Consider the following 21,783-nt stretch of genomic DNA (forward strand, 5'->3'; position numbering starts at 1 on the left):
AACTCCAAATTAACATGCTCACCCCCTTGGTAGCTTGGCACAGCACAGTTGAGGCTTAACTTAAGAGACATTGTTTAAAGTATCTGTGCAACACTTCAAACAGTAAAATAGTGAAAACACACCACAAAAGGAGCCCACAACAAAGTTAGAAAAATAAAGCAATATATAATAAACTAGCAGCCCGTCCCGACGTTGTCCGGGTATGAATTGCTGCCGGCCAGTAGTATATTGTTTTGTAGGATTTCGTTTTGATAGCATTTCTTATCTGTGACAGGCCTGTGAAATGCTCCGATTCACAGTGCACTGCTGATGCACTTAAGAGTGCGCGTTCAGTAGTGTGTGAACTCGAGTTTCCGTACTTTATTTTTCCTTGCAATATTATATAGCGCGAACTCGACAACATGGCATGAACACAATTTACATTACAGAAGAACACATTCATTTGTGGTAGGCACGGGGAGACAAAGCGATTTGCCTGGAATCACAGGATGTTGAGCTGATGCCGAGATTCGAACGTAGCTCCCCAGCTCTAAAGTTCGCAATTCTAGAACTTGTGGCGGGAGGTGTGTCTAAAAGTGTATGTCGGTGCTGGCCATCAATGAGAGAGACCTGTGCATTTTTCGAATCGGAGGTGAGTATGTTGCTGGAGATGTGGGCCGCCGTGCCACCAATGTACTTACCGGGGGAGGGTAAATACCCATTATTCCGCAACTTTCTTTCCGCATACCATCACTCCGCATACTTTCATTACGAAAGTACCATGACTCCGCAATGCCATTATATCGCATGGCATTACATTTTATATGCTTTTACCACGCATACATTTACAACAAAATTCGTTGTAAATGCATGAATGGTAATACCATGTTTTTTTAAATGTTTGGATAAGGTAAGTATGGGTATAGGGGTATATGTTTTGGGGGTACTGAGGTATATGTTTTGGGGTGTTTGGGTATTTTAAGGGTTCAGATATAGTTTTGGGTTATGAGGTACAGGGGTAGTTTTAGGGTTTAGGGATAGGTATGGGTTTTGGGGTACAGGGGTATTTTTAGGGTTCAGGGCTAGGATTGGGTTTTGGGGTATAGGGGTATTTTTAGGGTTCAGGGGTAGGTTTGGGTTTTGGGGTACAGGGGTATTTTAGGGTTCAGGGGTAGGTTTGGGGTTTGGGGTACAGGGTTATTTTTATGGTTCAGGGCTAGGTTTGGGTTTTGGGGTACAGGGGTATTTTTAGGGTTCAGGGGTAGGTTTGGGTATTGTGGTACAGGGGTATTTTAAGGGTTCAGGGCTAGGTTTGGGTTTTGGGGTACAGGGGTATTTTAGTGTTCAGGGGTAGGTTTGGGTTTTGGGGTACAGGGGTATTTTTAGGGTTCAGGGCTAGGTTTGGGTTTTGGGGTACAGGGGTATTTTTAGGGTTCAGGGGGAAGTTTGGGTTTTGAGGTACAGGGGTATTTATAGGGTTCAGGGCTAGGTTTGGGTTTTGGGGTACAGGGGTATTTTTAGGGTTTAGGGATAGGTTTGGGTTTTGGGGTACAAGGTATATTTATAGGGCTAAGATGGGTTAGTGTTTAAGGGTGTTGGGGTATTTTAAGGAGTAAGGGTGGGTTATGATTATGGGGTGCAGGGGTATTTAAAGAGAGCAGGGTGGACACCCGGAGCTGGAATGTACAGAACCTGGGAAGAAAAAACAATGAAATATTGGGCAAAACGCTTGCTTTTTTTTCCGTAATCCCGCGCCCCGCACACGCCCACGCCCCCAGCACACGCCCACAGCACACGATATGAGACATAGTATGAAGGGCGGAACGTACCACATGCCCCCAGCCTTTGTCACACCCCCAGCACACGCCCACAGCACAACGCAGACACGCCCACAAGGGACTACTTTGCTGGCACGGTTCTTTTACCTTTTAAATGTATATGGTGGGCGTCTGCATAGCCTATGTCCTTCTGAGGCAACTGCCCTTTCCAATGCTGTATTGGGTGTTGTGATTGGTGCTGTGGTTCCTGAGATTACCCGCCTCAAAGGTTTGGGCTCTCTTTTTATTATATTAGTATGGATAAAACAAGCAAGGCTCTTGTGTGAGGTCCTGTTGCTTAGTCATGGAGGATCCTGTTGATGGGGCTTGCAATGCGTAGTCCGGTTTAGGGGATGGGGGAGGCATCTGGTGATGCATCCTTTCCGAGGAGCTGTGAGGCTGAGATGCGGAGTCCGTCACCGTGGTCGAGGCTGCCTTCGACGAGAGATGCGAGAAACTGGGCTGTGGATGCAATGCACCACCATGGCAATATGTCAGTTCTGAGAAGCTGTGGTGGGAGATGCGGGTCTTTGCGACGGGCCTAATCCAGACAGCATTGGCGATGCGTCGGTTGTGCTCGGGGATGAGCTGTTCAGCTGAGGAGATGTGTCAGTTCTGCTGGGGGATGCCTCACTCAGCAAGGAAGTTGTGTTGGTTCTGCTGGCAAGCACTTTAGGCCCACTTCAAAGGGAACCGGGCTGGGGTGGCACCACTTGTCATGGCAGACACACAAAAGGCAGAGTCCAAGTACAAATGTAAGATGTTTGGAAGCATGTTATGTCTCTGAGGCTTCAGATGAGGAGGCCAAACAACTAGCCCCTCTGAGTTCTAGGTTCAAGAGAAGCAGGACTAGTTTCTCACCCAGGCAAGAAGGCAGCATGCACAGACCAGCACAGCAAAGCAGGAGTCCAGCAGAGTGGCAGTCCTTCAGCAGCACAACAATACTTCCTGGCAGAGTATCCACAGGTCCTGAAGTGTAGTGAATTTTCTGGTGGCAGAGGTCCTTTTTTATACACAGTTGTGCCTTGGAAGTGGGGAGAAGCTTCCAGAGGCTTGCCTTTGAAGTGCACAGATGCCCTGTCTCCCCTGCTCTGCCTCAAGACTAATTACAGGGGGTATGCAGCCCTTTGTGTGGGGACAAGACACAGCCTATTTAGGTGTAAGTGAGACAGGGTCCATTTTCTGCCGCTGTCTAGGAGGACACAGTCATGTGACCAGAGACAAGAACATGCCAACTTTGTAAAAGTGCACTTCAGAATTGTAAGTTAAAATCCAACTTCACCAAAATTAGGATTTTACATTAATAATGCAGAGACATCAAACTTGAATCAGTTATATCTTCTCATTTGGAAATTACAATTATTAAATGGAAAAAGGGTAATCCCATTGTTATCCAATAGGAGATATAGTACCTGCAGTAGTGAGAAACACATTTGAGAGTTTTTCACTACCAGGACAAAACTTAAAAGTGCATGTCCTGCTTTTTAAATACATTGCACCCTGCCTCTGGGCTGTCTAGGGACTACCCTAGGTGTGACCTATATGTATTAAAAAGGAAGGTTTGGGCCCAGGAAAATATTTATTTTGCCAGGTCGAAATGGCAGTTTAAACTGCACAAGCAGGCTTTGCACTTGCAGGCCTTTGCCATGTTTGAAGGGCTACTTAAGTGCATGGCACAATCAGTGCCCACGGCTGATTAGTAGCATTTAATTTACAGGCCCGGGGCACTTATCGTACAACTTTACTGAGGACGTATAAGTAAATTAAATATGCCAATTGAGTATAAGCCAATTCTACCATGTTTTAAGGAGAGAGCACATGCACTGAATCACTGTTTAATAGTGGTAAAGTGCACAGAGTCCTAAGGGCAACAAAAACAAATCCAGCAAAAAGGGGAGAAGGAAGGCAAAATGTTTGGGGGTGGGGACTGCAGAAAGGGACATTTCCAACATCAGTGATATTGGAGTGTCTCCATAAACAATGCTAGGACTTTACAATCCTAAACTAGGTAAATTGATTAACATGCATAAAAAATGAGGGAAGCAACGCCGGTGTCAGCCATTTGAAGCTGAGTAATGTTTTGTTTCTCAAGTGTAGCACACATACATTTAATAGGCTGCATGCATGCTACGCGTGGGCCAACATGAACATCGTAGCTGGCTAATGCCCTTGTGTTAGAAAGGTCCTACATATGTCCATCCTTTTTGATAAGTCATGTGGGAAACCTTGTTAAGTGCAAAACATGTGGTTGAAATACACAAGTATTTTCACAATCTTGGCAAGACATTTTCTGTCCTAATAAAGTCTCCTGTGCAAAAATATGATGCAACTGACTAGACATAAAACTAAACCAGCACAAAATTATACAGTTGCACATGATTCTTCACATTCTAGTAATGTAGCCTCTAATCCATCTTCGTCTTCTTGCAAAGAGTATCTCCAATCTGCATAAAATATCAGGAGCTGATGAATGAAAACCAGTCTCATAAGAAACAATTGCCATTTCTCTCATTCAGCCATTTAGAGGTGTCGCAGCATCAGTCCTCGATTTTCTCGGTTGCATTGAATATTGACCCCAGACCAACAAGAATATTTGTGGTCAGAATATAGAGGGCCAAAATATTGAATGGTAAGTGCTTACAAGGGACTATAGATTTAGCATTCATAATTATACATTTAAGTACCTTGAAGAAGTATAGATTGCCTAGGTACATATATGTGGAGTTAGGTAGAGAAAATCTATACGTACTTGCCTGTTGATATATCAGTTTCAATATTTTGTCCTCTATATTCGGTGCCATTGGTATTCTGGTTTCAATATTCAAGGTTCACACAGATTTTCTCAGTATGAAGAGTTTGGGTTCTGCCAAGGCTGTGCCAAACCATCTGATCCTGTGGGAGTCTAACTCTGAGTTACGGAGACGTAGTGAAGGAGCACCATCTGTGCAGAAATGGTCGAGTCAATGCCACTGGACAAATATACTCCAGTTTAATGCCAGCATTGCATTAAGCGGGCACAAGATCACAAAATGTGCATTTAATCATGTTTAGATCATTTCAAATGAAATCTGGCAGGATTACACACACAAGAGCTCCTACAAACTCATTTTGAATGACATTTTGTCAGACATACAAAGCGCATTTAGTAAAGGTTATTGAAGTAATGAGGTGAATAACAAAGATAAATATTCATAGAATACGAAAAATAAACCTACAAACTAATTTCATCAATTTTTGTGATGCGAGGATACATAATATATGTAGCGCACCTTTAATCGTAACCTTATATTAACAGCAGTTTAATTTACCCCTTTGAAGTTCTGCATAGTGAATTTGTGCAGAGTTGTGCGCAACAAAATATTCTTAATTGGACTTTGTGGGACTAAAAAGAGTAATAAGTAAAAGGTTATCAAAAAAACAAGCTTTGGCAAAGCCAAAAAAGTCTGACCTTGGCAACTTCGAGCAATGATTACATTTTTTTAACGTTTTATTGCAAGAAAATGGCACTAATCTAAAATGAATAGAAAATGTTACCACCTAAAATTGTAGGTAAATGCTGGTGATAACAAATTGATATGTAAAACCCATTCACTGATGTACCATCTTTAATAGTGATGTTTTTAAAAAACAAGACTTTAGGATGAGACATGTGTTTTATTATGAGAAATAGACACAAATAAATAAGGACATGACCAAGCACTCATCGCAGGCAACTGCAATATTACAATATCACTTAAGCACTTCCGACACCACCTTTACAAAGAGACGGAAAATAAATCACATATCCCTGGGCACCCAACTGCAGGCAAAATAAATAGCAGTTATTTAAAGAATAAAGATAAACAAACAAAACAGACTGTTTGAATCAGTTATATCACTGAAGAAAAACACTATTGTAGGCGATGTTTACAACACCTACAGGCTTTGTGCAGCCAATCAAATTGAAGGGAGTCAGTAGGTAAAGTGGGCTGGCCTACAACCCCATGTGATTTGCTGGGGTGGGCAGATGCAACATGTCGGTGGACAAGTCAGCCGACCAATAGATGAAATCCACTGACCAAAAGCCACTCTTTTTTTTTTAAAAGAATATTTTTATTTGAAAGATGGCAGACAAATTCACTGTTACTCATACAATTCATAATGCAAGTTACATTTAGCGTTATATTAGGAATCAAGTTCAGTTAGACATACATATTACACATTTTGCTCCCCATCTCTGTTCCTTCGCAATTCCAATTCCACCACAGGCGATACACAAATCTCCCCCCCTATACAAGTTCCATTTGGACCATTTCCTGTCCTACTTCTTCGGGCACCCACTCGCAACAAACACTTCTTTCTCAGCTATCATGCACCTCTCTAGCTCCCTCTGCCAAACCGCCACTGCAGGCGGTCGTACTCCACCCCATCCCCTAGCAATTTCCCTCTTAAATAGTGTAAAACCTAACATTACAAACTGCTGTTCTGTCTCCGTATGATCAGTCGCCTCCCATATATTGAGCAGGCCCAGTCGTGGCGTCAAAGTAAGCGGCTTTCCTAGCGCGGAATGCATATGTGTCGTGATCCTGTCCCAACGGCTCTGCACCATCGGGCATTCCCATATCATATGGTAAAAGGTGGATGACTGCCGGCAGCCCCTAACACAAAGATCATCTGGCCTAGACCCAATCCTCGCAAGAGTGACCCCAGTCAAATATGAGCAGTGGAAAACACGGAGTTGGATAAGGCGGAATCTAAGCTTGATGGCAGCCTCTCTGGGAGACATTAACGCCTGCCTCCAATCCTCTTCCTCAATTGTCCCTATGTCCCCCTCCCACTTCTCTTTAAGCTTTCCGAAGGAATCAGGTACATTATTACTAAGTTTCCTATAAGTGAGGGAGGTCGCCTTGGTGTTCAGCTGTCCATCCAACAGACGGTCCTCCAGAGGGGACGACTCTGATATATCTACACAACTAGGGAACGCCGTCATCAAAGCATGCCGTATTTGTAGATAGCGAAAGACCTCACTGGGCGCCAACCGGTATGTCTTCTGTAGCTCCTCAAACCAAAGGATTTTACCCTTCTTAATCAAGTCACCAACCGTTGAGATACCGATCATATCCCATTTATCGAATCCCAGGTACTGGCAAAGCATACCTAGCTTCTGGGAATACCACAGCGGCGTCATTTTGGTAAACCTGCCTGTCCAACCCAAACAAGAATTGGCTAGTCTCCGTATCTGCAGCGTGTGTTGAGTGGGACCCACAAAATGCTTCTTCCTAGTACTAGAGTAAAGTGCCCCAAGATATCCAGCTCTAACCATCTGATATCTATCCAAAGCACATGCCGGATCATCCGGCGGGGCGTATAGCCACCTATTCACAGTCACCAGTTGCGAGGCCCAGTAATACAGCCGTATGTCAGGTAGCGCAATGCCCCCATCATACCATCCCTTCATCAATTTCTGACGCGCAATCCTCGGGGCCTTCCCATCCCATAGTAACGTACGCACCTCCCCTTCCACTGCCTTAAAATAGGCATCTGGAACTCTATGTGGAAAATTTTGTAGAATATAAAGTAACCGCGGAAGGGCGAGCATCTTAAAAAGAGCAGCACGGCCAACCAGTGACAATGGCAAAGATCTCCAATGTTGGACGTCAGCCCGCAACCGTGCCAACAAGGGCACTAAATTGCGACTATGAAAGAGGGCCTGATCTGGCGTGACAAAAATTCCCAGGTATCTAAAACCGTCATCCGAGACCATTACAGCACAGTCTTTTGGAAGACGTGGGGTCTGTCCATGAAGCACATACAACACCGACTTGCCCCAAATAATCGCGTACCCCGAATATTTCCCCAAATTTGTGAAAATATTGAGGACCATATGGATGGACCTGTATGGGTTCGCAAGATATAACAGTATATCATCTGCATAGAGTGATATTCTATCTTCGCAATCTGGGGACCACCTCAGACCCCTTGTCATAACATCACGCCGTATCCAGGCCGCCAAGGGCTCAAGCATGAGCGAGAACAACAGTGGCGACAGAGGGCAACCCAGTCTGGTGCCTCTTCGGAGAGAGAACAGACTGGATGTGTAATTGTTCAATCTGACCTGCCCAAAAATGTCCGTATAAAGTAGCCGTACCCACCGTAAGAATTTAGGGGCTAATCCTGCTCTTTTCAGAACTTCAAACATGTATAGCCATTCAATCGAGTCAAATGCCATGGAGGCATCAAGGGACAGTATGACTGCATCCACCTCTAGATATCTCTGACGCGCCAGAACGTTATGAAGCTGACGGATATTAAGGGCCGTATTTCTCCCTGGCATAAATCCAGACTGGTCTGGGCGCACAAGGGAGGATATCACTGTTCCCATCCGTGTGGCGAGTACTTTCGCCAAGACCTTCGCCTCTACATTAATCAATGAAATCGGTCTGTAGGACCGACAATCATCCACCAGTTTACCAGCTTTGTGTATCACCACAATGCTTGCCAGTCGCTGATCTGGCGGTAGGGTTCCCTTTTCCCAGCTTTCCTGATACATTCCTCCATTGGGCCCCATCGCCTTTCCAGATTTAATTTGACCAATGGCCTTCCGAATCTCCTCGTCGGAAAGGTCTGCCTCCAGTAGCTCCCTATTCGCTTCCGAAAGAGTCGGCACGTTGCATTCTGCCAGCAATTGGCGTGAGTCTTCCGCGGTATATACGGCCGAGGGCGAGTATACTTTTTCGAAATAAGTAGCAAATGCATCTGCTATTTCACCTGGGCGGTAAAGAACTTCCCCACTCGGCATCGTCAATCGGGGCACCCATCTAGCACCTTGCTCCTTCCTTTCCAACCATGTCAGGTCTTTCCTGCCCTATCTCCAAGTTCATACAGCCTGTGGTGGGTAGCCGCCTGCTTCGCCAACATATGTTCCCGAGCCTTTAGTTTGTATTCCTCCTTTTTAAGCGCCAGGCTATAGAGTGCCCCATCCGAAGGATGTATCGCATATTCCGCCTCAAGCTGTCTAAGTGCATCCTCCAGTTGTTCCAGAATCTCACGCCGTTTCGCAACATATTGCACTTTCAGCGACAGGGCATATCCCTTCAGAACCACCTAGTAAGCCTCCCAGATCGTCTGTGCCGACGCTACCGAGCCCACATTTTCCTCCAGAAAGTATCCAGTCTGCACCCGAGCTCCTCCCTGATATCTGGGATTTTGAGCAACCATGGGTTAATAACTATAGTTCAACTCAGCTGCCTTTCCCCATGAGGAAAGTCTATCCCTACTGGGGAATGATCCGATAGGCCTCAAGGATATGTCCTAGGCCGCCTAAAGTTGCCAACCGAGGCCGCATACGTTAGAAAGTAGTCAATCCGGGAAAGGCTGCCATGCACATTAGAGAAATAGGTAAAGTCTATAGGAACACCTTGTATCTCCCGTCCCACATCTGAGAGACCCAGTGCCGTGGTAAAGTCTGCCATAAGCTCATTAGGCCTCATGCCCTGCCGTCTTGGGTGCCTATCAGTTGCGTCGTTCATGGTCATATTGTAACCCCCCCCCATTAATAGAACCCCATCTGGAAGATCAGTTAGCACCCGGCCCATCTCTACCAAGGCCGCCCTACCCAGCGCCGGCAGCAAGTAAACTGAAGCTATGTTTAAGGCTCTCCCCTCCCACTGAGCCTCAACCACTGCAAACCGCCCAGCAGAGTCCGCCCATGTATTACAAACTATCAAGGGAACTGTTTTCCTAACCAAAATACCTGTACCCCGAGAGCCAGTGGAATAGTCAGCATGCACAAGGAGCTTGTACCCCCATCTATTTAGGGCCTTACTTTTGTTACCAACCAAGTGGGTTTCCTGTAAGAGGACTAAGTCTGGGGCTTGTCTCTTTAGGTATTGTTGAACAATACCTCTTTTTATTTTATCACCCATACTACTAACATTCCAGGTAAGAACTGAGAGCACGGAACCATGGTCAGCCATCATCTAACATCATGATACACATCATATCCCAGGTCGGAAACACGGTCAACAATATCATTGGCAACTTCCATAGAAAGGAATTTGCAACATTCTGCAGTCTGTCATATATAAACAAAACATAAGAAATAAAACAGTATAGCGCGTTACAATCACAGTGAGGACAGTCTATCAGACCCTTGGTAAAGAAATAAGCTTGTCCACCATGAAAACACATATCAGTACTTTGAAAACAACCACAATCCCTCCAACACCCCCATCCCCCTATCTCCCCCCCCTGGTTCCCTGCCTGTGGATTTAGAACTACCCACCCCCTAAACATGGCAGAGTGCCTCTTACCCCCCTACAATGCTAGAAATGCAGAGGGAACCGGTCCCCCCTCCCGCAGATACACTATACAGTTAGCTAAAGTCACAGCCATCCTTGTAATGCCAAAGTTAAGCAACATCATATCACATCAATATAGTGAACAGATAATTCACATCATTTACTCCGAGTGCAAAAAACAGTCTCAGTTCAATGAACCAGAGTCTCTACCCCTGATAAACCCCCTACTTGCGTTTAGTTGCAAATCCAGGTCTCGCCGTGGAACACAGAAGCTGCTCATTCCTGATCCTCCAGCCCACTTGTTTCCACAGCAGCCTCCGTACCCGCCGCCTCTGCGCGAGTGTCTTTTTGAAGTCCAGGTCTATCAGGTTGGTTTCTCCTCCGGGGTCCTACCGTGCTCCAGCCCTCCATCCAGTCCCACACTGCCCCCGGTGAGTCAAAGAACCACGATTTGCCATCTGATTCCACTCTCAGCCTCGCCGGGAAGAACATCGCATATATAACCTCTCGTTCCCTCAGTTCCTTTTTGACCGCTTGAAAACTTCTCCTCTGCGCCTGGACCTTGGCCGTGAAGTCCGGAAAGAACGACACCTGGTAGTTATCCATTTTCAGAGGGGGGCCGGACCTCGAAGTTTGCAAGATTATATCCCTGTCCCGGTAGTTGAACACTCTGGCAAATAGCGGCCTCGGGGGCGCGCCCGGTTTAGGTCGTCCACCTGGCACCCTGTGAGCTCGCTCGATAGAGAAATTGCTAGACAATGTCTTGGGCTTCAGGTGCTTCATGATTAAGTCCTCCACATATAGATTTGCTGCTAGCCCTTCCGTCCGTTCCGGAACCCACAAAATTTGAATGTTGTTGCGGCGGGCCCGCCCTTCATAATCATCCAGCTGTTGCGACATCCTTTCCTCTTTTTTCTGCAGCTCTAGCATCTGGCTCTGGAGCTCCGAGGTGACCACCTGCAGGTGCAGGGCACTCGTCACAATTTTCAATTCCTTCACCTTCTCGTCCATTTTCCTGAAGTCAGCTCTGAGCAACGAGACCTCCACTATGACCGAATCAACCGAGGTACGTGTTCCACCTATCGCCGCCATAACATCATGTAGAGTCGGCTCTGGTCCTGGTGCCTGGGTCACCACTGGTCCCTCCTTGTCCGATCGCGGTGAATCACCTTTTTCTCCCCCTTTAGCCCAAGCAAATTTCGCTTGTTGCCTCTGGGTGTTGGATTTTTTGCCTTTTCCTCCCGCCGCCATTTTACAGATGTTCATTAACCTCTCAGAGCAGGATGCGGAGAGCAGGCCTCGTAGATTTATACTGCCCGGGTTCACCACCTATCGAAGTTTGGTCCAGCCGTCTTTCACCCTCACCGCCAGGTAGTAGAGCGATCAGTCCCTGTTGCATCTTAGGGCTCGTCACCTCCGGTCCTGCCCCAGAGGCCGGGTAGTATTCGCAACAGCACACCACCTCTTTAAGGAAGCTTTTCAACCAGGCCCACCTGAAAGATCCACCACTCACTGCTCCCCTCTAGATCTTCGGGAAGGGGCCACTGGAGGTCGCAGCACGGTCTGGGATCCGCATTTAGGGGACCGCCATCGACCCCAAGCAGGACTATCAGGCCGTTCAACGTCTTCCAGTAAACCTCCCCTATGTACAAAGGCCGTTATCCACGCACCTAATCTTCTGCTGGGATGGATTATTAGGCTCCACTTTAACCTCTTCTGGCCATCCCTCACACCACTCTTGTCACTGGCGTGCCACCCCCTTGGCTCCACTCACCTTCGAACTGGACACCAAAACCTCACGCTAGGTGGCTACTGTCTCACCCCGTGTGGTCCACACAGCTGTTTCCCAGAATATTTGCCGCTGTAATCCGCCTGCCGCCACCAGGGTCTCTCCAAAGGGCCCCTTCAGCGCTGCCACAAGACGGTCCGGCCACCCGAGACTGGAGCGTCACTGCACCTCCATCTTAGACCTCCAAAATACTCCTCACTATAGAAGGGAGGGGCGGGCTGACTGCAGCGCCCCCCCCTGTGGCACACACTCGCTTCGCTTTCTTACTGGTTGCCAGGCTGGGCCCCAATCACATCTCTCTCCCGCTCTCCGTCTAGCTATCCCCGGGCCTCCGCTTAGGCCCAAAAGCCGGGGCCTCGATTTTGGCCGCTCCCGGCACAGCGAGCCAGTTCGCGCCGTACCTCTTGGGGCGTCTCCACTCCACCTCCACGTGACTTCCGCTGCTGTTTCTTGCTCGCCGGTAGTGCACCGGCGAGCTGCAACACTTCAGAGGGGAAATAGGGATCGCACCGGGCGGCCGCAGTAAGCGGACGTGGGCCGGGGCCGCCATCCTCGATTCTCAGAGCTTCAGGGCCCGGGCTGCACCAGCTAGCCGATTTCGCACCAGGGGGTCAGACAGTCATCCACGATATGGAGGGGGGGGGGGGCTAGATGTTATGCCCCCAGCCTCTGACTCTCCGCACTCGGTTTTGGATGGCTAAATGTTGGGAAACAGCCACAGAAGGGCAGGAGCACTCTCAGGCTGTGGCCATTGCTCTTGGCTGCAAGCCACGTCCCCCAAAAAGCCCCTCTTTAATATTAAGCATGAATTATTTGGAAAAACAACAACTTGGAGAAACAAATCTAACAATCCCATAGCTCTGGTTCTTTTGCCAACTTATGACATTAATGTATACCAACACCTGCATACAGCAGCAAATGTACGAGTAGAAGAAAAAGAACACTAAGCAAAATGCCATAAACCAATAAATTAAACAAAAAAACACAATTATGTGACGTAGCATGAATGAATAATTTATTACAGTTGTGGTTCTTACATTTTTTTGGATCAGGAAGAACCGGAAGTTGTTCTTGAGGAGGCTGGTCGATCACAATGGTCGAACCTGCCTCAGCCACACTGGTCAAACCTTCTGGACCCACTCTGGTCAAAGTTGCTTGAGACACCCTTGTTGAACCTGCTGGTGCCAACTGAGACAGTTCTCGTCTGAAATGCATTTCTACTGAAGGCTGCAAAGAAGTCGGTTTTAAAAGATTACAACTAGACAAATATTGCTTTTTTCTCCAAGGAATACAATTTGCAAAAGGTTTTCATATTAGTAGTGTTTAGAGTACCTTGACCCTCATTTTTGTTCCAAAGGTACAAATACTCAGTCACAAAAGGAGATAAGATCTTACCTAACAAAAAAAGCACAGTACAAGCAGATGGAAGGTTGTACTGCCAGCTTCCATCACACACACACACAAACACAAATAGGTACAGCATTACAAGCTGCAATGCAAATTTCCCTCAGACACACAAAACAGTTATAGAACTGGAAGCAACAACAATATACGCATCCTTTACACACAAAAATGTAACAGCAGTGCACGCTTTCTTTGTTCTTAAGCATTTTCACCTCTGTCGGACTTAGAATCTATTGACTGACTTGCTTTGGATTCCACCCCACCCAAGAATGAACTATGACATCACTGACCTGCCATTGTCTTTGTAGGTCGATTATCAGATTTGGATTCTGCAAAAGGGCCCATTACAAAGTTTGTCCGTTGGAATATGGCTGGCACTTGGTGTAAACAGCAGGGCACAATGTAGTTGGACTTTAGGGCTGATTATGATGGCGGTCGGACGAGCATCCAACTGCCATCCTGTTAGGAACGAGAACGGCCGACAGGGAGTCGGCGGTCCCGCCAGGCAAATTACAATCTGACCGCCATGGAGGTGGTCGGAAACATGCCTCTTAGCACTGAGGCTTGTGCTGCCGCCCGAAAAAGGGCTGCAGCACAAGCATCCCTGCTAAGAGGCATGTTTTGAAACATCCCTGTACCTTGTGATAGGCACCAAGCAGTGCCTGCCACATGGTGCAGGAATGTTTAGGGTAGCACCATAGGTACTCCCGAGACCCCGTAGCGACTGGCCAGTGGCGAAAAGTCACTTTCCACCTGCCTTTTTCATGGTGAGCGGAGCGACTTGAAAGGGAAGGTGGAAAGGGACATTGTAATCCCTACAGCAGTGCCTGAGCTTGCACCACCCCTATTGTAGGGATTACTGTCCCTAATGAGCCCGTCGGTTGTACGCCAGACAGTCCTTCCAGCAGATGCCTCCGCCAGCCTCATCCTAATGCGGTGGGCGGACCTGCAGGTTCCGATGGTGGTGGGCTCGCCAACTACGGCCTGTCGGTGGCGGTCTCACCGCAATCCTATTCAGGCCAGTTGTTACTATGTTTGATAATATAATGCTACAAGAGACTTAGGGCCCGATGTAGGTAATTAGTATTTACCGATTCGTAAATACAGAATTTTACCGATTCGGTATTTACAAATCGGTAAATGCTATGTAGGTATATTTACCGAATTAATTAACGAATCGGTAACATTCTGTAATTACCGAATCGGTATTTACCGATTCGGTAATTGCCGGTAAATACCGATTCGGTAAAATTACCGAATTGACAAGGGGGACAGGGTGTCACTTTGACACCCTGTTGCACCCCTTATTCAGGCTTGTGTGCCCTAAGGGCATGTATGTGTGTCACATGGCACAGGGGTACATGCAAAGATGTGCATGTACACAGGAATTCGTTATTTACCATCAAATACTATTTGATGGTAAATAACGAATTCTTAAGGGCCTGTGGCACTGTTTTTAGTGTCACCTACATCCCACATTACCGAATCTGTAAATTTACCGATTCGGTAATTTACAGAATCGGTAATATTTAGGCCTCCTACATCTGAAACTACAAATACCGGTCGGTAACGGCCGAAATCGGCCGTTACCAACCGGTATCTGGCCACCTACATGTGGCCCAAAGTCCTTAGTGGAAATTGCGTGAGATGGTTATGAAAGATTTTCAGTTTCTGCTGGTGGATCACCTGGACTGAGAGCGCGGGTGGGTCTAGCCATCATGATTTGAGTCTCAACGTTTTATAATAGTGCCCCACTTGTCTGTAATCATGGTGGGATCCAAATTTTGTGGATTGTTTCATCTAACAAGCTTAATTTTGTTCTTGTTAATTTTTATATTGCAGCCATTGACATAGATTGACAGATAGACCTTTTATTTCAGACGCTATCGGCTTTAAAATCAAGGCACTTTAGCCTCTTCAATGACTTTTTATATGGTTGTTGGGGGTAATTTCAATGCCAAGTTGGGCACTAACTCAATAATGTATGACCCCTTTCTGAAAACTGCTAATCTATCATGTACCCAAGTGTTTGACTACAGGGGTTTGAAGTTGTTTCATCCTTTATGTAACTTCGGCCTACTTAATATAGTGGAAATTGTGGGCGATTTTCACAAACGGTCTCCCACCTCTATTGGTGGGGGCAAAGATTTAGTAATAGATTATATTCTTACCTCTAAGAATCTGAAACCATTTGCCCACTCGGGGAGGGGGGTGACTGAATCTAGTTTTAACTATCACAACCTGCTTGAGCTTGCTCTTAATCTACCAGAATGTGTTCAATCGCTTGTTTACCCTGGTGTAACTGGCCTGTCCCAGAAAGATAGTGGGCTTAGGTCAGAGATCTTCAATCTGTGCGGCGCGACTTCACAATATAAGGAATCAATACACTCCTATTAGGCATCGCCCAAAAACCAAATAACCACTTCAATGATCCCCTACCTTCGAAATGTATGACGACAACCAAGCAATTTGTCATACCCATCTGGACAGAGATAATAAACCCTTCTTTGTCCCAAGGCTCCATACCAGACTGCCTAAAACAGGTCAAGTCATCCCCATCATAACAAAACCGACAGTGACTCCTTCTGACCCAAATCATTTTAGGCCGGTAACCAATATTCCCTTACTAGCAGAAGTTCTACAAAAATGTGTGCAATAACAGCTGAGCCAATACATTGCTAAATTTAAATTGTTAGATGACTACCATTCGGGTTTCAAGCCAGATCATAGTACGGAAACTACAATACTTCATACAGTGGATGACGCCTGACAAGCACTGGGCCAAGATAAAACTTGTTTCTTAATTATTCCGGAGCTGTTGTCTGCTTTCGATACAGTAAACGATGATAAATTGCTAGATTGACTTGAAAACAGGATGGGTTTAACGGGAACCGTTCTCGAATGGTTTCAATCTTTCTTGTGGAACAGAATGCAAAAATTTTTTGTAAATCAAAAACTGTCATCACCGTCCCCTAATACAATTGGAGTATCGCATGGCTCAACTCTTTCCCCAACACTATTTAACCTCTGTATGGAACCACTAACTGAAATACTTCGTCACGCTAACCTCTCTTTCCATATGTACGCAGATAACACACACATCTACATTAAAACTTCGTCTCTGGAGGAGATCAAAACAATGAATGAAGCATTAAAAATGACCATTTAATGATTAAAAGGTAATCAGTTTAAACTAACCGCCATATAAAAAGAATTCCTGCTAATATCTCCGCCCAAAAGCTCTTCGGGTATAAAGAAATGGACCAAGCTGATCACCGCCCTAAACTGCACCCGATCATAGTGGACTCAACCGAATCACGCTGGAGAAGAACGTGAACATGTGAGCCCACATCAACTTGTTGGCTAAAAACACCCGGTTTCACCTGAGCTATCTTAGAAAATTGCAAAAAAAATCTTAGAAACGTCAGACCTCAGAAAGGCAGTCCAAGCTTTAGTGATCGCGAGGATCGAATATGGATGCACAACTCTATCAGGACTTCCCAAGATCTCAACAGCGCCTCCAAAAGTCTGTCTCAATGCAGCCACAAGACTTATAAAAGGTTCTAGAAAATTAGGCCACATCTCTCTGCACTTGAAGGCTCCGAATTAGCTGCCATACAAAGCCAGAATCCAACTCAAACTGGTTTCATCACACACAAAGCGTTACACGAAAAAATTCTGCCGTATCTAGCTCAGAAAATTGAGATATCCGGAGGAGGCAGGTATTGCCGGAGTGCCAGAGATCTAGTACTAAAACCGCTGTTCTTCCGCAAGAAGAAAACATACAATAGAGCTTTCTCAGGTGCCGCATCTAGAATCTGGAATTCGCTACCTCCAAACTTCAGAAGAATCCCGACCACGTCAAGATTCAAGAAGGAAGCTAAGATATTTCTAATGGGCAGATTCCGGCCATAACTCTCTTTAGAGCAATCATCTAATATTTTTCTTAGTGATTCTCACCTGTCCCCTATGGGTATGTAATCCGGTAGTCCCTCAAGACTTCCAAATAGAAGCTCATAGGAACTATACAACCCTCATCAGATAGTCTAACTACGTAATTCACAGAGGCTAGTATTTTTATGGGGTTCAGTTGATTATAAAAAAAAGGTAATACGACGTATCCTTTAGGCTCAGGTTTTATTGTAATCGCATATGTCTGCTTGTTCATTTATGTAATGTTACGCTTGAGAGTTAGGTATGAATGCTTGCTCCCCAGTAGGATTACTATAGTACTGTGAATCGCTCTGATGCCCTAACAGGTTACGTTTCTTCTATATAAAACACTAGATACATTAATAAATAAAAAATTACAATTGTAAATGGCAATGTTTTTTACTTGTGTTATGGAGTGTATGTATGCGGTGTGGAATTATGTGGGTTGGATTGGATTAGTTAGTTGTGTAAATGTGCGGTGTATCATTGTGTGGTGTGGAGTAGATTTGTACATTTGAATTATGTGTCATGGTGTGCTGTGGAATTAATTATGTAGACAATAATTATGTGGTATTGAGTGTACTGGAATTATGAGGAGTGTGATTCGGTGTTCTGGAGTGTAATTATCTGGAATAGTACTTTGTGTTGTGGAGTGATATGTAGTGGAGTTTAATGAAGTGACGTGCTGTTGTGGGCAGCTTTCCATGGCACAAAAATGCATATAAATAATATTTTCAGAATTACATAATACATGAAGTAAACATCCAAATATTAATACACTTGGTAAGGATCTGTCCTCCCCACCTTAATAAAACAAAGAACTTCGTTGTTGTCTTTTTCTGTAGAACTTTTTTACAGCATGCTTATTACATAGCCAGTCACATAGCGCAGCTGGAAAGGCGGCTCACTGTATCAGCTGCCAATGGCAAGAAACTTGAAATAATGATAGAATGCTGTATGTGGAGCAGGCTACCCCTTAGCATAGGAATATCTTATTCATTGCAAAAGCAGGACCTTTGCATGATGATGCAACTGACTGAACAAGGCATGCTATGCGCACACATGATGATGTCATTTTGGGACTGCAAAGTGGGGTGTTATATGAACCACAAGGTGGCAGCTTGGATTGATGATGTTACGATAGCTATACGTGGCACAGCTAACCACTAGCCTCAAGACAGGATGCTGATGAAATGTTATATGTGTCTCTGGCCTCCCCTCTGGGTCTGATGCTAAAGATACAGTACATGTGGCACGGACTGGTCCTGGTATAGTAAGTTGATCAGTGCTATGTGCCCCTTACACCCACCCCCCGCAGAGGGGATGTATGACATTACAACGCATGCTTTTACCACGCATGCCTTTACAACGTGGTTTTTACAACGCATGCCTTTACAACGCATAGAGCTTTGGGGTGCTGGATAGTGAATAGTTTAATTTACTATTCCAACTCCAGTCCCCGTGGACACTAGGGAAGGTGTTGGATAGTAAATTAAATCTATTCCCTATCCTAGAGCGCCCCCCAGTGCAATGCGTTGTAATGGTTTGCGTTGTAAAAGTTGCGTCGTAAAGGCACTGCGTGGTAAAAGTTGCGTTGTAAAGGATGTTTCCCCCGCAGAGGCCACGGTGGCGAGAGCAAAGGCATGTGTCTAGTGAGGCACTCTAGTTACTTACCTGTCCTTGCTGATCTTCCCTCTCTGCGGCTCTTGGAGTTGCCGTAGCCACAGATAGGCTGCTATGCTGGAGCAACTCTAGGCTCCACTCTCTTCCAGCGGCTTGTTCTAACCTGCTCTGTCTTCCAAATGTAAGACTGTTGTGGTGCGGGGTGGCAAAGAAGGCGAGTGGGTGTCTCACTGTAACAAGCTGTTTGTCATTGTTTGCCGGTGTCCTGTGTTGTGAAATGGTTGGAGCACCGGCACAGCAAGCTTAGCAGACACAGCTGCTGTCATCAACAAACAAGCTGTGGCGCAGGAAGGACAGCAGCTATGACGGGAGAGAGGGGGTGCGAGTGAGGAGGCAACAGAGCCCCAGAGCTGGCCAATCAAAAGAAACAATCAGTGATGTCCCCTGGGAAGAAACCAAGCAGCCAAAGCCAGTACAGATGGACACTACTGACCAACCAGAGTAAATGGATTTCGAAAGGCAGGCCCACCAACTAACCAGAAGCTCTGGGCGTGTTGTAAGCCCATAGACTTAATACAACATGCCTCACAGAGCATGCGCTGCCCAAGTTAGATCTAAAAAACGGTGAATGGCCTAAAACAAGCCTGCATATTACCTCCTCCGTTGTTCTTTGTGTTTTTGTATGATGTGCTAATTTAACTTTTAAACTTGAAGAATTCCTATCCTCCCAACCGCCCAAAATTAGGTATTTACTCACTGCACTTACTGATGTATCTAGACAACATAGTTATTTTTTGACCTACCCCCTAATGGCCTGCAACTCAACCTAGAGACATTTAATGAATATGCTGTAAAAAATGTATCAATGTTTCTGAAAGAAAGATCGTGACTTTTAGAGAACAGAAACAATGTAAATCTTGTATTTGGGTCTTAGGTCATGAAAATCTCGAGATTGTAAACACATACACATATATGGGTAGGATTTTTTCTCATGACTTGAGCTATAAAAACACGTTACTTAACTTCGGTAACGCTTTTTCTGGTGGATACAGTATCTATCTGCCCGTGGATTCTCACCTTTTGAATTACCCCTTGCGCAGCATTCCACTGAAACTTTTTTCATAGCTCTCCCGCGTCGATGAGGATGGCACGGCTCCACTCACGACTCCTTGTGACGTCATCTGAGCCATAAGAAGGCCTCGTCAGCATGCTGACATCAGTTCCAAGCATTTTTTCTGTGTCATCGAGGCGAACGGGTGAACCGACAACATTTCACAAGTATACATAGTATACAAAATATATTCATACTATTCAAAGAAGAAAGGATCATGGGAATTCCTAGCGACAAGTAACATATCATTTTCAATGACAATGAATACAAGACGGTCATACCCAAAATTCTTTTCGGTATAAGTAGGTATGCAACGGGGTGGTGGGTGGGTCAGTCAGGAATCCACAGGCAGATAATGTATCCACCAAAAAAAGCGTTACCGAAGGTAAGTAACTTGTTCTTCTGATGGACACATCTGTCTGTGGATTCCTCACCTTTTAAATTGAATCCCCAAGCAGTCCTGCTACCGGGGGAGGGTGTCCAGGTACCTATACCAAAAAATCCTACAGAACAGATAATTCAAAATGGCTGTCCCTCCTCACCTCTGAATCCAAGCAGTAATGCTTCGCAAAAGTGTGGAGGGAGGCCCAAGTTGCCACCTTACAGATGTCTACAACAGGGACACCTCTAACCAAAGCCAAAGAAGAAGACTTAGCTCTAGTGGAATGAGCTCTAATACCTTCAGGCGGCTCCTTCTTGGCCAAAGCATAGCAGATCTTGCTGCAGAGGATGATCCACCTGGACAGTGTTTGCTCACAGACAGGCTTGTCCCGGATAGTATGCGCAGGGAAGCCACCTTACTCCCGTTCAGGAGGAAACTTAAGACCATCCTGTTTACTGAGGCTTTTGGATAATCCATCTCTTTGTGTGCTGAGTATCAGCGGGATTAAGGGATCCCCGGGTTCCTGGTCTATGCTGCTAGCGCCTAGAGACATTTTGGTGATTTGGCGCTCTATAAATATAAACTAACATAACATAACTACCATCACCTTCGTGAAGACCCGTGGTGCAGACGTAAGACCGAACTGAAGGACCGCAAACTGATAATGTTCAGACCCCACCATAAAAAGGAGATACTTCCTATGCGACTTCCAGATGGGAATGTGAAAATACGCATCCTGTAAATCGATCGACGCCATCCAGTCTTCCTGCTGCAGCGTCAGAAGAAACTGAGCTAGGGTCAACATCTTGAATTTCTCCTGTTTGATTTAAAAATTAAAGACCCTGAAGTCTAGGATCGGCCTCTACCACCCGTCCTTTTTGGGATCAGGAAATACCAAGAGTAGCATCCCAGACCTCTTTCCTGCTCCGGAACAACCTATATCGCACCTTTCTGTAAAAAGGACAGGACCTTCTGTTGCAGAAGCAACAGATGGTTTCCCGAACACCTACCATAGTGAGGAGGATAAGGAGGGGGAAACTCCCAGAATGGAAGGGCGTACCAATTTTCTACAAGATTCAATACCCAAAGATCTGACAACAGATTTCCAATTTAGTAGAAAATGGGACACCCGACCTCCCACGAGTCCAACAAGCCCCAAGGTGTGGGATCTAGAGCTGCTTTCCTGCGGAGCCAGTGGTGGGGACAGGGAGGAGGAGGAGGAGACCAGTTGGCGAGCAGTCCCTCACAGACGACCTCTTCCTTTCCTTCTGTATGATCTATACAATGGGTTCTGTTGTTGCTGTTGCTGTTGGCCCCAAAATGGAGCAGCCTTCCCAAAGCCCCGAAATCTCCAGTAACCAAACCCCCTAGGCTGGGATTGTAAGCCTAAGGAGCTAGCAGTAGCTCTGCTATCCTTAAATCATTGAAGGGCTGAGTCAGCCTTGGTTTCAAAGAGTCTTGAGCCA

At 45.8% G+C, this 21,783-nt stretch overlaps 2 protein-coding genes across 4 annotated transcripts in view; one reads left to right on the forward strand and one right to left on the reverse strand.

The window, feature by feature from the left end:
* The window catches only part of IQCK (IQ motif containing K), a 632,757-nt gene that overhangs the window by 460,320 nt on the left and 150,654 nt on the right, over positions 1-21,783 (reverse strand). For all 3 annotated transcript variants that reach the window (XM_078665098.1, XM_078665097.1, XM_078665096.1), the window contains exon 7: positions 12,902-13,091. In XM_078665098.1, coding sequence (XP_078521224.1) covers positions 12,902-13,091 — 190 coding nt within the window. The remainder of the gene's footprint in view (positions 1-12,901; positions 13,092-21,783) is intronic.
* Positions 1-21,783, forward strand: part of KNOP1 (lysine rich nucleolar protein 1) — a 386,483-nt gene that overhangs the window by 140,232 nt on the left and 224,468 nt on the right. The window lies entirely within an intron of this gene.

Source organism: Lissotriton helveticus, chromosome 10 (assembly GCF_964261635.1).
Source record: "Lissotriton helveticus chromosome 10, aLisHel1.1, whole genome shotgun sequence".
In the NCBI taxonomy this organism is placed as follows: Eukaryota; Metazoa; Chordata; class Amphibia; order Caudata; family Salamandridae; genus Lissotriton; species Lissotriton helveticus.